The sequence below is a fragment of the Heterodontus francisci genome, chromosome 13 (assembly GCF_036365525.1).
Source record: "Heterodontus francisci isolate sHetFra1 chromosome 13, sHetFra1.hap1, whole genome shotgun sequence".
NCBI lineage: Eukaryota > Metazoa > Chordata > Chondrichthyes > Heterodontiformes > Heterodontidae > Heterodontus > Heterodontus francisci.
In genome coordinates this window covers 54,061,161-54,082,319 of record NC_090383.1, presented here as the reverse complement: position 1 = coordinate 54,082,319, position 21,159 = coordinate 54,061,161, and the positions used below count along the sequence as shown (strand labels likewise).

Genomic DNA, 21,159 nt, shown 5'->3' with positions numbered 1-21,159 from the left:
AAAGTACAATGGATCAACCCTTACATACAAAAACATAAGAAATAGGAACAGGAGTAGACCATTCGGCCCCTCGAATCAGTTCCACCATTCAATAAGATCATGGTTGATCTGACTGTAGCCTGAACTTCACTTTCCTGCCTGCCCCCCTTGACTCCCTTGTAGGTCAAAAATCTGTCTAACTCAGCCTTGAATATATACAATGACTCAGCCTCCACTGCTCGCAGGTGAAGAGAATTACAAGCACTAACGACCCTCTGAGAGACGCAATTCCTTCTCATCTCCATATTAAATGGGCGACCCCTTAATTTGAAATTGTGTCCCCTAGTTCTAGATTCCCCCATGAGGGGAAACATCCTCTCAGCATCCACCCTGTCAAGCCCTCTCAGAATCTTATACATTTTAATAAGATCACCTCTCAATCTTCCAAACTCCAATAAGCATAAGCCCAACCTGTTCAATCTTTCCTCATAAGATAACCCCTTCATCCCAGGAATCAGCCTAGTGTACCTTCTCTGAACTGCTTCTAATGCAAATATGTCCCTCCTTAAATAAGGTGACCAAAACTGTACACAGTACTCTTGGTAGAGTCTCATCAGTGCCCTGTTTTCTTTTTTGATTCATGGAATGTGGGTGTCTCTGGCCAGGCCAGCATTTATTGCCCATCCCTAATTGCCCATGAAAAGGTGGTGGTGAGCTGCCTTGTTGAACCGCTGCAGTCCATTGCGGGGTATGTACACCTACAGTGCTATTGTACAGTTGTAGCGAGGCTTCCCGACATTTATATTCCACCCCCCTTGCAATAAAGGTCAACACTCCCCCCTGCTCTCATGCTCACATCTCTGTCCTGGGATTGCTGCAGTGTTCCAGTGAACATCAACGCAAGCTCGAGGAACAGCATCTCATCTACCGATTAGGCACACTACAGCCTGCCGGACTGAACATTGAGTTCAATAATTTCAGAGCATGACAGCCCCCCATTTTACTTTCATTTTTAGTTATTTTTTCTTCCTTGTTTTTACATTCTTTTTTACATTTTTTACAATCTTTTTTTTTGCATTTATTTCATTTCATCTTAGTTTGTTCAGTTTGCTTACCCACTGTTTTTTTTTCATGTTTGCACTTGCTGCTGTTCAATATTCAGTGTATTTACACCTAATCTGTACTAATGCTTTGTCTTTCAACACACCATTAACATATTGTTTGCCTTTGCTCCGTGACCTTTTGGTCAGCTATGTGGCCTGGTCCAATCTACACCTTCTCCTTTGTTATCTCTTGCCCCACCCCCACCTCACTTGCTTATAATCTGTGACTTTTCTAATATTTGTCAGTTCCGAAGAAGGGTCACTGACCCGAAACGTTAACTCTGCTTCTCTTTCCACAGATGCTGCCAGACCTGCTGAGTGATTCCAGCATTTCTTGTTTTTATTTCAGATTTCCAGCATCCGCAGTATTTTGCTTTTATATTAATAAAGGTCAACATGTCATTTGCCTTCCTAATTACTTGTTGTACCTGCATGCTGACCTTTTATGATTCATGTACAAGAACACCCAGATCCCTCTGTACTGCAGCATTCTGCAGTCTGTCTCCATTTAAATAATATTCTGCTTTTCTTTTCTTCCTGCCAAAGTCGGCAGTCTCATATTTTCTCACATTATACTCCATCTGCCAATTTTTGCCCATGCACTTAACCTATCTATATCCCTTTACAGACGCTTTGGGCTGAATCTTCTGTGCCTGCAGCCGATGTTGGCGGCGGACGAAAGAAACGGCAGCCAGCATGTTGCGGAGCCGCTGCATCTTCCGTTCGGTGGCTCATTTAAATAGCTGGGGCGGGCCCCGCCCCGATCACATGGAGAGGGTGGGCTGTCCGACCCAACAATGACGTCAGCTGCCTGTGCGCAGGTACTGATGCCATTTTTAAAAGGCTGTCAGCCCTACCAGTAAATTTAAATATTTAAAGGTAAAGTTAATAACAAGAAATACAGACATTTCTTCTGCCCCTCTCCCAACCCCCCCAATAGCAATACAATTAATTACTTGCCCTTTCCCTCCACCAAATCACTTGTCCATCTGACCTCCACGCCCCTCGCAAACTGCATAAATTTTAAACTCCAACTCTTCCCACCATCCGCTACACACATGACGTTACTTTGACCCAGTTTCCTCCACCCCCCCACCGCACTGATAAACTTATCTCCTCCCACCAGTGTGGCACCTTGTTTCTCCGGATGGGGATGTGAAGGCGCAGGAGTGTAGGCCACCAGGCTGAAAAATCGCAGTGGTACATCAAGCAGTGCATGAGTATCATTAATTCATTTAAATATTCAAATGTGGGTTCCATCACTGAGTGATGGGGTGGGGGCCATTACAAGGCCTCGCCACCGCTGATAATATTGGGTCGGGCCCTCCCGATGTCGGATGCTTGGCGGCCCTTTCTCAGAGGCATCTTTAGGCCCAGCCCCGCCACGGAGCCTGACACCTGGGGAGAACAAAATCCAGCCTTTTGTATCCTCCTTACAGATCATCAGTTTAAAATGGAACAAATCATTAAATCATTTTCACAGTAATAACGTTAAAAACACTGACTATTTCAAATTGAAATCTGTAGTGAATGAAGTGTTACATTGAGGACCAGTTTTGGCAATTTTGTTTTGAAAATACAGAATGCTGTATATTTTCTTCAAAATCAACTATCTCCCAGTTTTTCTTCTCTCTCTTTTTTTGTTCATTCATTGGATGTGGGTATCACTAGTTACTCCAGCATTTATTGCCCATCCCTAATTGCCCTTGAGAAGGTGGTGGTGAGCTGCCTTCCTGAACCGCTGCAGTCCATGTGAGGTAGATACACCCACAGTGCTGTTAGGAAGGGAGTTCCAGGATTTTGACCCAGTGACAGTGAAAGAACGGCAATATAGTTCCAAGTCAGGATGGTGTGTAAACCTGGAGGGAAACTTGCAGGTGGTAGTGTTCCCATGCATTTGCTGTCCTTGTCCTTCTAGGTGGTAGAGGTCGCGGGTTTGGAAGGTGATGTCTAAGGAGCCTTGATGTGTTGCTGCAGTGCATCTTGTGGATGGTACACACTGCTGCCACTGTGCGTTGGTGGTGGAGGGAGTGAATGTTTGTGGATGGAGTGCCAATCAAGTGGGTTGCTTTGTCCTGGATGGTGTCGAGCCTCTTCAGTGTTGTTGGAGCTGATACGTTATATTTACATTATATTATATACATTATATTTTATACTTTGTTTTAATTTGAACAGTAAACCCTCATGAAACACATAAAATATGGTAATTAATGTATATTTTACTGTGCACAGTATTAACAAATAATCGCTTAGTGCATTGGTGTGACATAATCTGAATGGAGGTGTTAACCTTTTTCGTAAAGCAAAACAGCAGAAAAGCTGCAATGTTGCTGAAACTTTTGCGATTGTGTTTTAGGTTTTGGTACAGAGGGAAATGTTTAAAATTACATAGGAAAACATGAGAGCACATTGGTAAAAGTTTGGTCAGGAATTGAGACCTTGCTACAAAAGGTCTTGAATTCAGTTGCAGTGATAGACATAGATACTGCAGTATACCGTGGAGAGACTGGTGGTGTAGTGGTAATGTCACTGAATTATAATCCAGAGCTCCAGGATAATGTCCTGGGAACATGGATTTAAATCCCATAATGACAGATAGTGGAATCTTAAATTCAAAAAATATCTGGAATTGAAAGATTGTCCCAGTAATGATGCCATGAAACTGTCATTGATTGTTGTAAAAACCCATTTGGTACACGAATGTCCTTTAAGGAAGTAAATCTGCTGCCCTTACTACATGTGACTCCAGACCAATAGAATTGTGGTTGACTCTTAACTGTCCTCTGAAATGGCCTAGAAGGCCATGTTTACCTATTTACAACCATGTCCCCCATTTTAACTGGCACATTTTCTATTTAGGTGATGTATATGTATTATCTTTTGGGTTGGAAACTATACAGGAAGCACTTTATCTCCAAACAACTGCATCCAGAGATCAGAAACAAACTTGATACATATTTAGAGGTGAGGAAAGTGTTTGAATAAGCTATAATTTTACATAAAATCTGAAAAGGTGAAGCTCACTCTCATCACCAGGCACATCAATATTCTGTGTGAAGGCAAGGAGCTGGACAGGTCTGGAGGGCAGTCTGAGACTTAATCACTAGTATGATTTCTCTCTGATCTCCTGATCCCCAAACGTAATACGGAAAATCCCAGCATAATTGATCCAGCACCGCCCGCCCAACTCTACTATTCAAACCTCTCTGTTCACTGTGTTATTTGTCGACTAAAGATCTGTCACAACCGCATAGAAAGAAAAAAGACTTTTAAAGACTTTTATATCATGCCTTTCACAACCACAGGACATCACAACCAATTTACAGTCAAAAAGTAATTTTCAAGTGCAGTCACTGTTGTAATGCGGAAACACAGCAGCCAACTTGCACACAACAAGCTCTCACAAACAGCACCGTTGTAATGACCAAATAATTTGCTTTTTTGATGTTGATTGATGGACAAAGATTGACCGGGATGCCAGGGATGAATTGCCCACTTTTCTTCAAAATGCTGCCATGGAATCTTTCACATCCACCTGAGAAGGCAGACAGCACCTCAATTTAATGACTCACTGAAAGGCTTCCTCAGCTCTGTACTGAAGTGTTAACCTTGATTTTTATGCTTAGCCCTAGTGTGAGATTTGAGCCTACAATCTTCTTGGTCATAGGCAATTATGCCACCAAATAAGCCATGGCTGACACTTCTTAAATGCCAGCATGTTCCATGAGCTATTATTAAATCCATTTATACTTAGCTCCAAGCCTTCAGTGACATTTCTGACTAAATATTTCCCATCCTATATTCTCTCGATTGAGACTGGTTAATCCTGTATTTGTTTTTTTTTCAAAACTACACTCACATTTCAAGTCAGCGGCTTTTTTCCTACTATCTACAAATCCAAACAATTCAGGGAGCTGAATTATGTCCTACCTCAATTATCTTATTTCTAAAGGCAACAAATGTAATGCTGCGAGCAATTCTTCAAGGCTTGGTCTTTGGTCAGGTTTGAGCTCATCAATCATCATCATTGTTAATGAAAATATTGTAAGTTGTCTTAGTAGCTGCAGACTAGGAAGCTAAGGAAGCAGGGAATACCTGTACCTGAGTGCTGTTTAGTTACCCTGGTTGTAAGTATGCACGATTCATGGGTTAATGATAGGATTGGGTTCAATGGCGATACTTTTCTTGTTGGAATAGAAAAGAAAGAACTTGCATTCATATTGTGCCTCTAATGACCCTCAATCTGCCCTAAAGTGTAGTTACTCTTGTAATGTAGAAAATATAATGGCCATTTGGTGTACAGTGAAGTCCCACAAACTGCAATGAGATAAATGACCAGATAATCTTATTTTGATGGGATCTGCATAAATGTTGCCGGGATCCTGGGCGAACTCCACTGCTCTTCTACACGTAGTATCATGCAATCATTTATAAACAGTTGAGAGGGCAGATATGACCTCAGTTTAATATTTCATCTGAAAGGTGCCACCTTCAATGGTGCAGCGCTCCCTCTTTACTGCACTGAACTGAGCTGATTATGTGCTGAAGTGTATGGAGTCAGAGGTGTGAGTGTTACCAATGAGCCCAGGTTGACACCCAGAATGTAAAATGTTAAAACTCAAGGCGAGGCTCACATGTTTGGCTGGTGCCTGTGGAGGCAAATTTCAGTATAAGCACAGCCTTCAGGAAAGGGAGAAGAAAAAGAAAGAACATTTGAATTTATTAATGCTGATCCATTTTGTATTTTACAGTCAGAGAAAATGAACACGTACATTTTGGCACTGGATGGAGACACTGAATTCCAACCATCTGCTGTAACTCTGCTGATTGACAGACTTAGAAGATATCCTGATGTAGGAGCTGCATGTGGTCGAATACACCCAACTGGATTAGGTAGGTCAAAATGCACAGCCTGTGTTGATTTTTGAACTTTGGATTTTCCTGGTCTATAAGGCTTGACTATTCATTTGCACATGCATATATGAAACGAAACATTTTTTAAAATTTCTTTATACTATATGATCCACTTGTTAATTATTTAAAATAGAAACTGTCAAATGGAAGGATCGGAATCGAGTCATTAAGAACTAGGTATTAAGTAAACTACTGTTTTATTACGAAGGTCATTTTAAGCTAACCAGCTGGATGTGAAACTCATGGAATCAGATCACATTTTACTTTCCACTGATTTCAAATCGGGCAGAGTGACAGATCTGATCCCATCAGTTTTCCACTGGGCAGGTTAAGTTAAAATTACCTCCAAGTGTTTCTTAAGCAGTGCTCCTTAAGGACCATCTTCATCCGTTGTACCTTTTAAAACAATCCAACCAATGGAAATGTCCAATGAACTAGGTTTACAATATCCACATCAAAATAAATTGCTTTAAAAGGAAACTAATTATGGGCTTTATTTTATGTACAGTATTTCTTCTGGCGTAAGACTGTTACAAAGAATATCACTTTAAATATACATACAGCAGGGGACACGGAGCATTACAAACAGGAAAATCCAAATTATATAAGGATTCTCTTTCAGACATAATTGTCACTTCCTTTTTCCTGGAGGGCAGCATGTGTTAATAGCACTATCGGCTCCATGGTAAGAAAAATAATCTCTAGAATTCTTTGCCATTATCCCTGCCATTCAGGCTCATAGGAGAGTATTGTAGTTGATGAAAAGAGTTCTGAAAACTTCAGTGCTTAACAAGTCTATTGGTCTGTTGAAGGATCTGTGTCTGCCAATTTCAAAGTTTGCAGATGATACAAAACTTGAAAATGTCATTAACAGAAAAGAGGATAGTAGCAGATTTCAGGAGAACATAGACTGGTGAAATGGGCAGACACATGCAGTGAAGACAGACACAAAATATCTGTTCAATACGTCTGCCATTTTCTTATTTCCCATTATTAATTCCCCAGACTCACTCTCTTGATGCCCAACACTCACTTTAGTTACTCTTTTCCTTTTTAAATACTTGTAGAAACTCTTAGTACACGTTTTTGTAATCATAGTTAGCTTTCTCTCATACTCTCAGTTCTCTCTCTCCTTATTTTTTTCATCAGTCTTTGCTGGTTTTCAAATTCTGTCCAATCTTCTGACCTACCACTAATCTTCACAGAATTGTACGCTTTTTCTTTCAATTTAATATCCTCCTTAACTTCCTTAGTTAGTACGGATATGCATCCTTCTCATAGTGTCTTTCTCATTGGACTGTGTTATGAAATATCTCCTTAAATGTCTGCCACTGTGTCTCTGCTATCCTACCCTTTAATCTAATTTCCCAGTTCACTCTGCTTTCATACCCTTGCAATTGTCTTTATTTAGACCCACATTTCTCAACCTCAAACTGAATGCAAAAATCATGTTATGATCACTGCTACCGAGAAGCTCTTTTCCTATGATGTCAATAATTAATCCTGGACCATTGCACATAACCAGGTCTAGAATAGCATGCTCTCTGGTTGGCTCTACAACTCACTGCTCTAAGAAATTGTCCCAAATACACTCTAAGAATTCATCTTCCAGGCTACCTTTGCCAATCTGATTCATCCAATCTATATGTAGATTAAAATCACCCATAATTGTTGCTATACCTTTCATACAAACCCCCATTATTTCTTCCTATATACTCTGTCCTCCAGTAGCAACTGTCAGGAGGCCTATAAACTATTCCCAAAAGTGACTTCTTACCTTTTCTATTTCTTATCTTTACCCAAACTGATTCTACATCTTGATCTTTAGAACTAAGGTTATCTTCGCACTGTTATGCTAATGTCATCCTGAATTAACAGAGCTACCCCTCCATGTTTTCCTAGGTTCCTATCCTTCCGAAATGTTAAGTACCACTGAATATTCAGGTCCCAGCCTTGGTCACCCTATAGGCATACTTCTGTAATGGCTATCAGGTCATACTTAATTATTTCTCCTTCAGCTGACAATTCATCTTATTTTATGAATACTGTGTGTATTCAGCTACAGAGCCTTTAGTTCTGTCTTTTTACTGTTTTTGCAGGTTCTGGCCTTACCTGCTGGCACACGCTTAAGTTTGTATGCTCTGTCCCTTCCTGCCATGCTCTGATTATCATTACCCTTATTGCTACCTTGCTCTATTGCTTTGTCCTTTCCCTTCTTTTAAGCTCATCTTTTCTCACGTGTTTCCGCCCTCCCACCCCACCCCCAGCTCTTTAGTTTAAAACCCACTCTGCCACCCTAGTTATATGACTTGCCAGAACACCGGTCCCAGCATGATTCAGATGAAGACCATCCCTACGATACAACTCCCACTTTCCCCAGTACGGCTCCCAGAGCCCCATGAATCGAAACCCATTCTGCCCACACCACTCTTAGAGCCACATGTTCAACTCCTTAATCTTATTTAACCTACACCAATTTTCTTGTGGCTCAGATAATAATCCAGAGATTATCACCTTGGAGTTCTTGCTTTTTAATTTAGCCCCAAGCTGCTTATACTCGCTAAGCAGACCAAGTACTATCTCTGTCATTGGTACCTATGTGGACCACAACAACTGGATCATCCCCTTAATGCTGCAAGTTCCCTCTCCAGCCCTGAGCAGATGTCCCAGATCCTGGCAGCAGGCAAGTCAATACAGCCTTCTGTATTCTTACTTTCGGCAACAGAGAACTCTGCCTATTTTCCTGACTATACTGCCTCCTATTATCACTATATTTCTATTTCATCCCCCCTGTTGAATGGCTTCATGTACCATGGTGCCATGGTCAGTTTGCTCATTCACCCTGCAACCCTCACTCTCATACATGCAAGCTGAAAGAACCTCAAACCTGTTGGACAATTGCAAGGACTGAGGCTCCTCCACTTCTGCCTTCTTGATCCCCTTACCTGCCTCACTTGCAGTCACACTCCCCTTGTCCCTGACCATTGACCAAATCAGAAAACCCTATCCTAAGTGGTGTTACTACCTTCTGAAACAAGTTTCCAGGTAGCTATCTCCCTCCCTGATTCATTGCAGTGTCTGTCGCTCGGCCTCCAGGTCATTGACTCCGAACCGAAGCTCCTCGAACAGTAGACACTGCAGACATGGTTGCCATGGATTGCACTGGCATCCATCCAACATACTGCAGCCACAACACGTTCCCTGCCCTGCCATCTTTATTATGTTTTAATTAACTAATTAATTAATTTCTTAATTTTTTTAATTGATGTATCTCCTCACCACAATGTACTATACTAATTTAAACCTTAGTAATACAATAAACCTCACTGCTTAAAATAAAATAAAACAGTAGACTCACCAGCTTCTTACTTCCCTTCTGCTTGTATCTCTTAATTAATGATAAGGTAGCTAATTAAACGTTTCTTTTACTTTAATTTTATGTTTTTCTCATTTCCAGCTATTAACACATGCACCCTAACAGCAGTGTATGAACCAAGCTATTTACAGGCACTCTCTAACATCAATTACTCACCAACAAATCACCTTATAGCTTTCCTGTGATGTCACTGTTTGATTCTTTTTCAAATTCAGATGGTCAGTAATTCCTATTTAAAATAATGGAAAATTTCCTTGGGGGGTCAATGGTCAGACATGGGTACATCAGAACAGGCGTAGGCCATTCAGCCCCTCAAGTCTGCTCTACCATTCAAATAGATCATAGCTGATCTATATCTTAATTCCATCAGCCTACCTTGGTCTACTCAACAGACCAGTAAGGAAAATCAGCCATTTCCCTTGCGTTATCTTTGGAGTCTCACCAGAGAATTACTGTTACAAAGTTTGCTTTGTTTATTTACAGTTTGGCGTATATCTTCATCAAGAACAGGTTCTTAAAATTATTACAAGAAAATTCAACTTCTAATACTTTCACTCTTATTTTAACTACAGCAGTGCTCACTGTAATTGTGTTTTACAAGCACTGGCCATTACTTGCCCCTACAAAATGGATGGCACCATAAATGTAAAATCAGACCGGATGTAGAACACTAGCTCTTCTCTTTGTATATGTTTTAGGTCCTATGGTCTGGTACCAGAAGTTTGAATATGCTGTTGGTCACTGGCTACAGAAGTCAGCTGAACATGTGTTAGGATGTGTACTGTGTAGTCCAGGATGCTTCAGTTTGTTCAGGGCAGCAGCTCTAATGGATGATAATGTTTTGAAAAGGTATACAATGAAGCCCATTGGAGCTATGGACCACTTACAGTATGATCAAGGTAAGATAAATGTTCTCATCTATAGTCTGTTTTTGATAACCAGCTCAAAGCAGTATTTCTTAACCTACATCTCTTACCTCAGAGGCACATGTGCTCCAACCCACATTTTGTTGGTCTCTCATCAAACTGGCTGAGTCACCATGAAACTCTTAAATTGTTGTTAATTAAGGAAAATGACAACCAAGAGTGCTGGGATCACTGTCTTCCTCCCACAAGAGTGTCAAATTACTTTTTAAGGTATTTAAAATTTCTAACGAGTTTTGAGTCCACATACATTAAGAGTAAGAGAATAACTAAGGAGAGAGTAGGGCCCATAAAAGACCAAAAAGGTAACCTATGTGGAAGGGCGGAAGATGTTGGTATGGTTCTTAATAAATACTTTGCGTCTGTCTTCACAAAAGAGGAGGATGATGCAGATATTGTAGTTAAAGAGGAGGAGTGTGAAGTATTGGATGTGATAAACATAGGGGTAGAGGAAGTATCAAAGGGATGAGCATCCTTGAAAGTTGATAAGCCACCAGGACCAGATGAAATGTACCCCAGGCTGTTAAAAGAAGCAAGAGAGGAAATAGCAGAAGGTCTGGCCATCATTTCCAGTCCTTACTGGATACAGTTGTGGTGCTGGAGGATTGGAGAACTGCTAACGTTGAACTTCTGTTTAAAAAGGAAGCGAAGGATAGACCGAATTATTACACGCCAGTCAGTCTAGCCTCAGTAGTGGGCAAATTATTGGAATCTATTCTGAGAGACAGGATAAACTGTCACTTAGAAAGGCACAGGTTAATCAAGGATAGTCAGCATGGATTTGTTAAGGAAAGATCTTGTTTAACCAACTTGATTGTTTTTTTGTGAAGAACTAACAAGGAAGATGGATGAGGGTAGTGCAGTTGATGTGGTCTACATGGATTTTAGCAAGGCTTTTGACAAGGTCCCACATGGCAGACTGGTTAAAAAATAAAATCCCATGGGATCCAGGGAAATGCAACAAGGTGGATACAAAATTGACTCAGTGGCAGGAATCAAAGGGTAATTGATGGGTGTTTTAGCGACTGAAAGGCTGTTTCCAGTGGATTTCCACAGGGCTCAGTACTGGGTTCCCTGCCTTTTGTAGTATATATTAATGATTTGGACGTAAATGTAGGGGATATGATCAAGAAGTTTGCAGACGACACAAAGATTGGCCGTGTGTCACATAGCGAGGAGGATAGCTGTCGGCTGCAGGAAGATATTAATGGTCTGGTCAGATGAGCAGAAAAGTGGCAAATGGAATTCAACTTGGAAAAATGTGAGGTGATGCATTTAGGGAGGTCACACGAGGCAACAGAATACATGATTAATGGGAAAATACTGAGAAATGTAGAGGAAGTGAGGGATCTTGGAGTGAATGTCCACAGATCCATGAAGGTAGCAGGACAGGTCAATAAGGAGGCACATGGAATCCATTCCTTTATTAGCCGAGGTATAGAATATAAGAGCAGGGAGGTTATGCTGGAAATGTATAACTCATTTGTTAGGCTGCAACTTGAATACTGTGTTCTGGTCACCTCATTACAGAAAGGATGTAATTGCACGAGAGAGGATACAGAGGAGATTTGAGGATGGTGCCAGGACTGGAAAAGTGCAGCTATGAGGAAAGATTGGGTAGGCTGGGGTTGTTCTCCTTGGAACAGAGAAGGCTGAGGGGGGATTGATTGAAATGTACAAAATTTGGAGGGGCCTGGATAGAGTGGATGTCTATTCACCTTCGCAGAGAGATCAGTCACGAGGGGGCATAGATTTAAAGTGATTGGTAGAAAAATTAGAGGGGAGATGAGGAAAATCTCTTTTCACCCAGAGGGTGGTGGGGGTCTGGAACTCACTGCCTGAAAGGGTAGTTGAAGCAGAAACCTTCAACTCATTCAAAAGGAGTCTGGATATGCACCTCAAGTGCCGTAATCTGCAGGGCTACAGACCAAATGCTGGAAGGTAGGATTCAAATGGGTGGATTGTTTTTCGTCCGGCACAGGCATGATGGGCCAAGTGGCCTCTTTCTGTGCCTTAAACCTTCTGTGATTCTGTGCAGTCAGTTATGCAACCTTGATTTGCTGCTTGTAGTCACTGTCCTTGGTATTGTTATGGCCATGTGGTGTGACATGGTTGGCTTCCACTGTTCAACTCCCTACCCGACCAGAGCAAAGAATTTGTATTAAGAATTACATACGAACATAGGTTCAAACCTATAAATTAGGAGTATGAGTAGGCCACTCGGCCCTTCGAGCCTGCTCTGCCATTCAATAAGTTCATGGCTTAATTGATTACTCCTCGATAATCTTCCACCCCCTTGCTTATCAAGAATCTATTTACCTCTGCCTTAAAAATGTTCAAAGACTCTGCTTCCACCGTCTTTTGAAGAAGAGAATTCCAAAGACTCTTGACCCTCTGAGAGAAAATAATTCTCCTCATCTCTGTCTTAAATGGGCAACACCTTATTTTTAAACAGTGACTCCTCGTTCTAGATTCTAGGATACAAGCCTAGCTTGTCCAATCTTTCCCCGTAAGACAGCCCGCCCATTCCAGTTATTAGCCGAGTAAACCTTCTCTGTACTGCCTCCAACACATTTACATCCTTCCTTTAAATAAGGAGACCAGTACTGTACACAGTACTCCAGATGTGGTCTCAAAAAGACTAGATATATGGTACCATTGTAAAATTCCTGCTATGATAGCGAGCAGTATGGTGGTCCCCAGCCTGCTGCGTGCTGATTCGGTGAAGCCGTGACTGTATAGCTGAAGCATAACCTCTCTACTTTTCTATTCAATTTCCCTCGCAATAAATGATAACATTCTATTAGCTTTCCTAATTATGTGCCATACCTGCATACTGACCTTTTGCGATTCATGTACTAGGGCAACGAGATTCCTCTGCATCTCAAAGCTCTGCAATCTCTCACCATTTAGATAATATGCTTCTTTTTTTATTCTTCCTGCCCAGGTGGACAATTTCACACTCTCCCACATTTATACTCCATGTGCCAGATCTTTGCCCACTCACTTAACCTACCTATATCCCTTTGTAGGCCCCTTACGTCCTCTTCACAAGTTACTTTCCTACTTCTCTTTGTGTCATCAGCAAATTTAGCAACCATACCTTCAGTCGCTTCATCTAAGTCATTCATATAAATTGTAAAAAGTTGATGCCCCAGCACAGATCCCTGTGGCACACCACTCTTAACACCTTGCCAACCAGAAAATGACCCATAAATGCCGACTTTCTGTTTCCTGTTAGCTAGCCAATCTTCTATCCATGTCAATATGTTACCCACTACACCTTGCTTTTATTTTCTGTAATAACCTTTGATGTGGCACCTTATCAAATGCCTACTGGAAATCTAAGTACAATACATCCACCGGTTCCCCTATATCCACAGCACATATAACTCCCTCAAAGAACTCCAATAAATTGGTTAAACATGATTTCCCTTTCACAAAACCATGTTGACTCTGCCTGATTACCTTGAATTTTACTAAATGCCTGCTATAATGTCTTTAATAATAGCTTCTAATGTTTTCCCAAAGACAGATGTTAAGCTAATTGGCCTGTAGTTTCCTGCTTTCTGTCTCCCTCCCTTTTTGAATAGAGGCGTTACATTTGCTATTTTCCAATCCAACGGAACCTTCCCCGAATCTATGGAATTTTGGAAAATTAGAACTAATGCATCAACTATCTCATTAGCCACTTCTTTTAAGACCCTAGGATGAAGTCCATCAGGCCCCGGGGACTTGTCAGCCCGCAGCTCCAACAATTTGTTCAGTACCACTTCCTTGGCGATTGTAATTTTGCGTTCCTCCCTCCCTTCCATTTTCTGACTTACAGCTAATACTGGGATGTTACTTGTATCCTCAATAGTGAAGACTGATGTAAAATATCTGTTCAATTCATTTGCCATTTCCTTATTATCCATTAATAATTCCTCAGACTCACTTTCTATCGGACGAACACTCACTTTATTAACTCTTTTTTTTTTCTTTTTTAAATATCTATAGAAACTCTCTTTTTTTTTTCTTTTTTAAATATCTATAGAAACTCTGACTATCTGTCTTTATATTTCTGGCGAGCTTTCTCTTGTACTCTAATTTTATCTTCCATATCAATCTTTTTGTCATTCTTTGCTGTTTTATATTCTGTCTAGTCTTCAGACCTGCCTCCCATCTATACATAAGCTTTTTCTTTAAGTTTGATACTGTCCTTAACTGCTTTAGTTAACCATGGATGGCAGGTCCCACCCTTGGAATTTTTCTTTCTCATTGAAATGTATCTATTCTGTGTATTCTGAAATATCCCCTTAAATGTCTGCCACTGCATCTCCATTGACCTATCCCTTAATCTGATTTGCCAGTTCACTTTAGCTAGTTTTGCTTTCATGCCCTCAAATTGCCCTTATTTAAGTTTAAAATACTAGTCTTGGACCCACTCTTCTCTCTCTCAAACTGAATGTAAAATTCAATCATATTATGATCGTTGCTACCTAGGGCACTTTAACTATGAGGTCATCAATTAATCCTATTCATTGCACAATACCAAGTCTAGTATAGCCTGCTATCTGGTTGGCTCCAGAACGTATTGTTCCAAGAAATTCCAAAAACATTCTATGTACTCCTCAATAATAATAAATAAAAGCAAAATACTATTTACTCCTCATCTTGGCTACCTCTGCCCATCTGATTTTTCCAGTCTATATGTCGGTTAAAATCCCCCATAATTATCGCTGTGCCTTTCTAACAAGCTGCCATTATTTCTTCCTTTATACCCGCCCTACAGTGTAATTAATATTAGGTGGCCTGTACACCTCTCCCACAAGTGACTTCTTGCCTTTATGGTTTCTCATCTCTACCTAAACTGCTTCTACATCTGGCCTCCTGAACTTAGGTCATCCCTCTCTTTCGCGCTAATACCATCATTAATTAACAGAGCTACACCTCCATCTTTTCCAAACTTCCTGTCCTTCCTAAATGCCATGTACCTTTCAATATTCAGGTCCCAATCTATTGTCGTCCTGCAGCCGTGTCCCTGTAATGGCTATCATATCGTACTTATTTATTTCTATTTGCACTCTCAGTTCATCTGTTTTGTTTCGAATGATACATGCATTCAGATACAGAGCCTTTTGTTTTGTCCTTTTTTTAAAATTATTTTTGGAATCTCTAGCCTTATCTGTTGATTTATTCTTATATTTGTATGCTCTGTCCCTTCCTGTCACAGTCTGTTTATCATTTCCCATATTAATAACTTTCTCTCTTGGCTTGTCTCTACTCCTTGATTTGCCATATGTTCCCAAATTTGATCTCTTGCCCCACTATTCAGTTTAAAACCCTCTCTACTTCCCTAGTTATGCAGCTCACTAGAACACCGGCTCCAGCACGCTTCAGGTGTATTCCATCCCAACAGTACAGCCACCACTTTCCCCAATACTGATGTTCGTGCCCCATGAACCAAAACCCACTTCTACCACACTAGTCTTTGAGACACGCATTAATTTCACTAATCTTATTTGCCCTATGCCAATTTGCACATGGCTCAGGTAATAATCTGGAGATTATTACCTTTGAGGTTCTGCTCCTTAATTTGGCACCTAGTTCTTCATACTGACTATGCAGAACTACTTTGTCTTGCCTATGTCGTTGGTACCTACATGGACCATGACGACTGGACCCTCCCCCTCCCACTATATCTTCCTCTCCAGCCCTGAGCAGATGTCCTGAACCCTGGCACCGGGCAGACAACACAGCCATCTGGACTCTCGCTCTTTGCTGCAGAGAACAGTGTCAATCCCCCTCACTATACTGTCCCCTACTACCACTACATTCCATAGAACCATAGAAAAGTTACGGCCCAGAAGGATGCCATTCAGTCCGTCGTTTCCGCACCAGATGAAAAAACTAGGCACCCAATCTAATCCCACTTTCTAGCACCTGGTCCATAGCCTTTGCAGGTTACAGCACTTCAGGTGTATTTCCAGGTACCATTTAAAAGAATTGAGGGTTTCTGCCTCCTCCACCATTCCTGGCAGTGAATTCCAGATACCCACCACCCTCTGGGTGAAAACGTTTTTCCTCATCTCCCCTCTAATCCTTCGACCAATCACCTTAAATCTGTGCCCCATGGTAATTGACATCTCCGCTAGGGGAAACAGGTCCTTCCTGTCTACTCTATCTAGGTCCTTCATAATTTTGTACACCTCTATTAAGTCAGCATGTGTGCAGGAAGTGTGTCCAGCTGCAGCTCCTGGAAGCTCGGGTTTCAGAGCTGGAACGGCGGCTGGAAACACTGTGGAGCATCCGCGAGTCTGAGAGCATCATGGATAGCACGTTTAGAGAGGTGGTCACACTGCAGCTGAAGGGACTTGAGGAAGGAAGGGAATGGGTGACCACCAGGCAGGTAGTTCAGGAGTCCCCTGGGGTCCCGCTTGCAAATCGGTATTCTATTTTGGAGGCTGATGAGGCTGGTTCCTCCAGGGAGTGCGGACATAGCCAAGCTTCTGGTACCACAAGCAGCCTGTCTGCACAGGAAGGGGGAAAGAGAGGAAGAGCAATAGTAATAGGGGATTCTATAGTCAGGGGAACAGATAGGCGCTACTGTGGCCGTCAACGTGACTCCAGGATGGTGTGTTGCCTCTCTGGTGCCAGGGTCCGGGATGTCACTGAACGGCTGCAGGGCATCCTGAAGGGGGAGGGTGATAAGGCAGAGATCATGGTACATGTTGGTACCAATGACATAGGTAGAAAGAAGGGTGAGGTCTTGCATCAAGAATTCAGGGAGTTAGGCAGTAGACGAAAAAGCAGGACCTCTCGGGTTGTAATCTCTGAATTACTCCCAGTGCCACGTGCTAGCGAGTATAGAAATAGGAGAATAGCACAGATGAATGCATGGCTTAAGAGTTGGTGCAGGAGGGAGGGTTTTAGATTCCTGGACCACTGGGACCGTTTCTGAGGAAGGCGGGACGGTCTACATCTGAACCAGAGGGGGACTAACATCCTTGCTGGTGGGTTTGCTAGTGCTGTTGGGAGAAGTTTAAACTAATTTGGCAGGGGGAGGGGACGCAGACTCCTCGCAGAATAGGGACACAGCTAAACACAGGAAAGCAAACAAGTCAGAGGGAATACAGAGAAAGTAAGTTTCAAGGGAGGAAGACAGGATGGATGGCCTCTACTTTAATGCCAGGAGTATTACAGGTAAAACGGATGAGTTAAGGGCAAGGATTGACACGTGGAATTGTGATATAGTAGCCATCACGGAGACATGGTTGAGGGAGGGGCAGGATTAGCAGCTCAATATCCCGGGATATAGAATCTTCAGGCGAGACAGAGGAGGGGGTCAAAGAGGAGGGTTCATTGCAATATTAGTGAAGGAGTCAGTTACTGCAGTAAGGAGAGATGATATCTTGGAGGGGGCATCAAATGAAGCTTTATGGGTAGAGTTTAGGAATAAAAAAGGGACAGCCACATTGCTCGGTGTTTATTATAGACCCCCAGATAGTCAGCGGGAAATTGAGGAACAAATATGTGCACAATTCGCAGAGGTGTAAAAATAATAGGGTAATTATATTAGGTGATTTCAACTTTCCCAACATTAATTGGGATAGTCATCATGTTAAGGGCTTAGATGGAGTGGAGTTCTTAAAATGTATACAGGAGAACATTTTAACTCAATATGTAGAGGATCCAACAAGGGAGGGTGCAGTGCTGGACCTAATTCTGGGGAATGAAGCCAGACAGGTGGTTGATGTGTTGGTGGGGGTGCATTTTGGTGATAGCGATCACAACATGGTACAATTTAAGCTTGTTATGGAGAAAGAAATAGACCAGTTGCAAAAAAAGGTTTTGGATTGGGGGAGAGCGAATTTTAGTAAAATAAGGCAGGATCTGGCCAAGGTAGACTGGAAAGAGTTACTTGTCGGGAAATCTACAGAAGAGTAGTGGGGGGCATTCAAAAAGGAAATGGGCAGGGTACTGGCCCAACATGTTCCCTCTAGGGTAATAGGTAGGAGCAACAAGCCCAGAGAACCATGGATGACCAGAAACATTCAGGGTACGATGAGAAGGAAAAGAGAGGCTTTCAGCAAATACAAGGAGAACAAATCAACGGAAGCATTAGTGGAGTACAGAAAGTGTCGGATGGAGCTTAAGAAAGCAATTAGGAGAGCAAAGAGGGGATATGAGAAAGCTCTGGCTAGTAAAAGGAGGGAAAATCCCAAGATATTCTTTGAGTATATCAATGGGAAGAGGATAACCAGGGAAAGAGTAGGGCCCATTAGGGACCAAGGGGGAAATCTGTGGGTGGAGCCAGAGGACATTGGTAGGGTGTTGAATGAATACTTCACATCTGTCTTCGCACAAGAGAATGGGGATGTAGATATGGAACTCGCAGAGAGACTGTGAGGTTCTTGAACAAATTGTCATATGGAGTGACAAGGTATTGGAGGTTTTGGAAGGCTTAAAAGTGGACAAATCTCCAGGTCTGGACAATTTATGTCCTAGGATGCTGTGGGAGGTGAGGGTGGAGATTGCAGGGGCTCTGACCCAAATTTTTAATTCCTCTCTGGCCACAGGGGAGGTGCCAGAGGACTGGAGAACAGCTAATGTGGTCCCACTATTTAAGAAAGTTTGTAGAGATAAGCCAGGGAACTACAGACCAGTGAGTCTCACGTCAGTGGTAGGGAAATTATTGGAGAAAATTCTGAAGGAGAGAATCTATCTCCACTTGGAGAGGCAAAATTTGATTAGGAATGGTCAGCATGGCTTTGTCAGAGGGAGGTCATGCCTAACAAATTTGATTGAATTTTTTGAGCATGTGACCAGGTGTGTAGATGAGGGTAGTGCAGTTGATATAGTTTACATGGATTTCAGCAAAGCCTTTAACAAGGTCCCACATGGGAGACTTATCTAGAAAGCAAATGCACATGGGATACAGGGTAACTTGATAAGGTGGATTCAAAATTGGCTTACCTGTAGGAGACAGAGAGTGATGACAGACAGCTGTTTTAGTAACTGGAAGCCAGTGTCCAGTGGCGTACCACAGGGATCTGTGCTGGGTCCCCTATTGTTTGTCATTTATATAAACAACATAGATGACTATGTGGGGGGTAGGATCAGTAAGTTTGCGGATGACACAAAGATTGGCCGAGTGGTTAACAGTGAGGTTGAGTGTCTTGGGTTACAGGAAGATATAGATGGGATGGTCAAATGGGCAGAAAAGTGGCAGATGGAGTTTAACCCTGAAAAGTGTGAGGTGATACACTTTGGAAGGAGTAATGTGACACGGAAGTATTCAATGAATGGCCTGACACTGGGAAGTTCTGAGGAACAAAAGGATCTTGGCGTGTTTATCCATAGATCTCTGAAGGCAGAAGGGCAGGTTAATAGGGTGGTGAAAAGGCATATGGGACCCTTGCCTTTATCAATCGAGGCATAGATTACAAGAGCAGGGAGGTCATGTTGGAGTTGTATAGAACTTTGGTAAGGCCACAGCTGGAGTACTGTGTGCAATTCTGGTCGCCACATTATAGGAAGGATGTGATTGCACTGGAGGGGGTGCAGAGGCGATTCACCAGGATGTTGCCTGGGATGGAACATTTAAGCTATGAAGAGAGGTTGGATAGGCTTGGGTTGTTTTTGCTGGAGCAGAGAAGACTGAGGGATGACCTGATCGAGGTGAACAGATTATGAGGGGCATGGACAGGGTGGATAGGGAGCAGCTGTTCCCCTTAGTTGAAGGGTCAGTTACGAGGGGACACAAGTTTAAGGTGAGGGGCAGGAGGTTTAAGGGGGATTTGAGGAAGAACATTTTTACTCAGAGGGTGGTGACGGTCTGGAATGCACTGCCTGGGAGGGTGGTAGAGGCAGGTTGCCTCACATCCTTCAAAAAGTACCTGGATGAGCACGTGGCACATCATAACATTCAAGGCTATGGGCCAAGTGCTGGCAAATGGGATTAGGTAGACAGGTCACGTGTCTTTAATGCATTGGTGCAGACTCGATGGGACGAAGGGCCTCTTCTGCACTGTATTATTCTGTGAAGTCACCCCTCAGCCTCCTCTGTTCTAAGGAAAACAACCCTAGCCTATCCAATCTTTCATCACAGCTTCAACTTTCAAGCCCTGGCAACATTCTTGTAAATCTCCTCTGTACTCTCTCCAGAGCAATTATGTCCTTTCTGTAATGTGGTGACCAGAATTGTATGCAAATACTCCAACTGTGGCCTAACCAGCGCTTTATACAGTTCCAGCATTACATCCCTGCTTTTGAATTCTGTACCTCGGCCAGTAAAGGAAAGCATTCCATATGCCTTCTTCACCACTCTGTCCACCTGTCCTGCCACTTTCAGCGACCTGTGGACATGCACTCCAAGGTCTCTCACTTCTTCTACCCCTGTCAATAGCCTCCCGTTTATTATGTATTCCCTCGCTTTATTTGCCCTTCCCAAATGCATTACCTCACACTTAGCTGAATTGATTTCCATTTGCCACTTTTCCGCCCACTCAACCGAACCATTGATATCTTTCTGGAGTCTACAGCTATCCACTTTACTATCAACTACACGGCCAATTTCTGTGTCATCGGCAAATTTCTCAATCATGCCTCCCATATTTAAGTCCAAATCATTAATATATACCACAAACAACAAGGGACCCACCACAGCCTTGTGGAACGCCACTGGAAATAGTTTTTCATTCACAAAAACTGTCGACTACTACACTTTGTTTCACCTCAGTCCGCAAGCATGACCCCGAGCTTCTGGTTGCTTGCCATTTCAATACTCCCCCCCTGTTCTCATGCTCACATCTCTGTCCTGGGATTGCTACAGTGTTCCAGTGAACATCAACGCAAGCTCGAGGAACAGCATCTCGTTTAC

At 42.4% G+C, this 21,159-nt stretch overlaps 1 protein-coding gene across 1 annotated transcript in view; it reads left to right on the top strand.

The window, feature by feature from the left end:
- Positions 1 to 21,159, top strand: part of LOC137376709 (chitin synthase chs-1-like) — a 62,713-nt gene that overhangs the window by 2,261 nt on the left and 39,293 nt on the right. Inside the window, 3 exon segments of the mRNA XM_068045684.1 lie at positions 3,942 to 4,046; positions 5,834 to 5,975; positions 10,071 to 10,271. Of these exon segments, the coding sequence (XP_067901785.1) occupies positions 3,942 to 4,046; positions 5,834 to 5,975; positions 10,071 to 10,271 (448 nt within the window).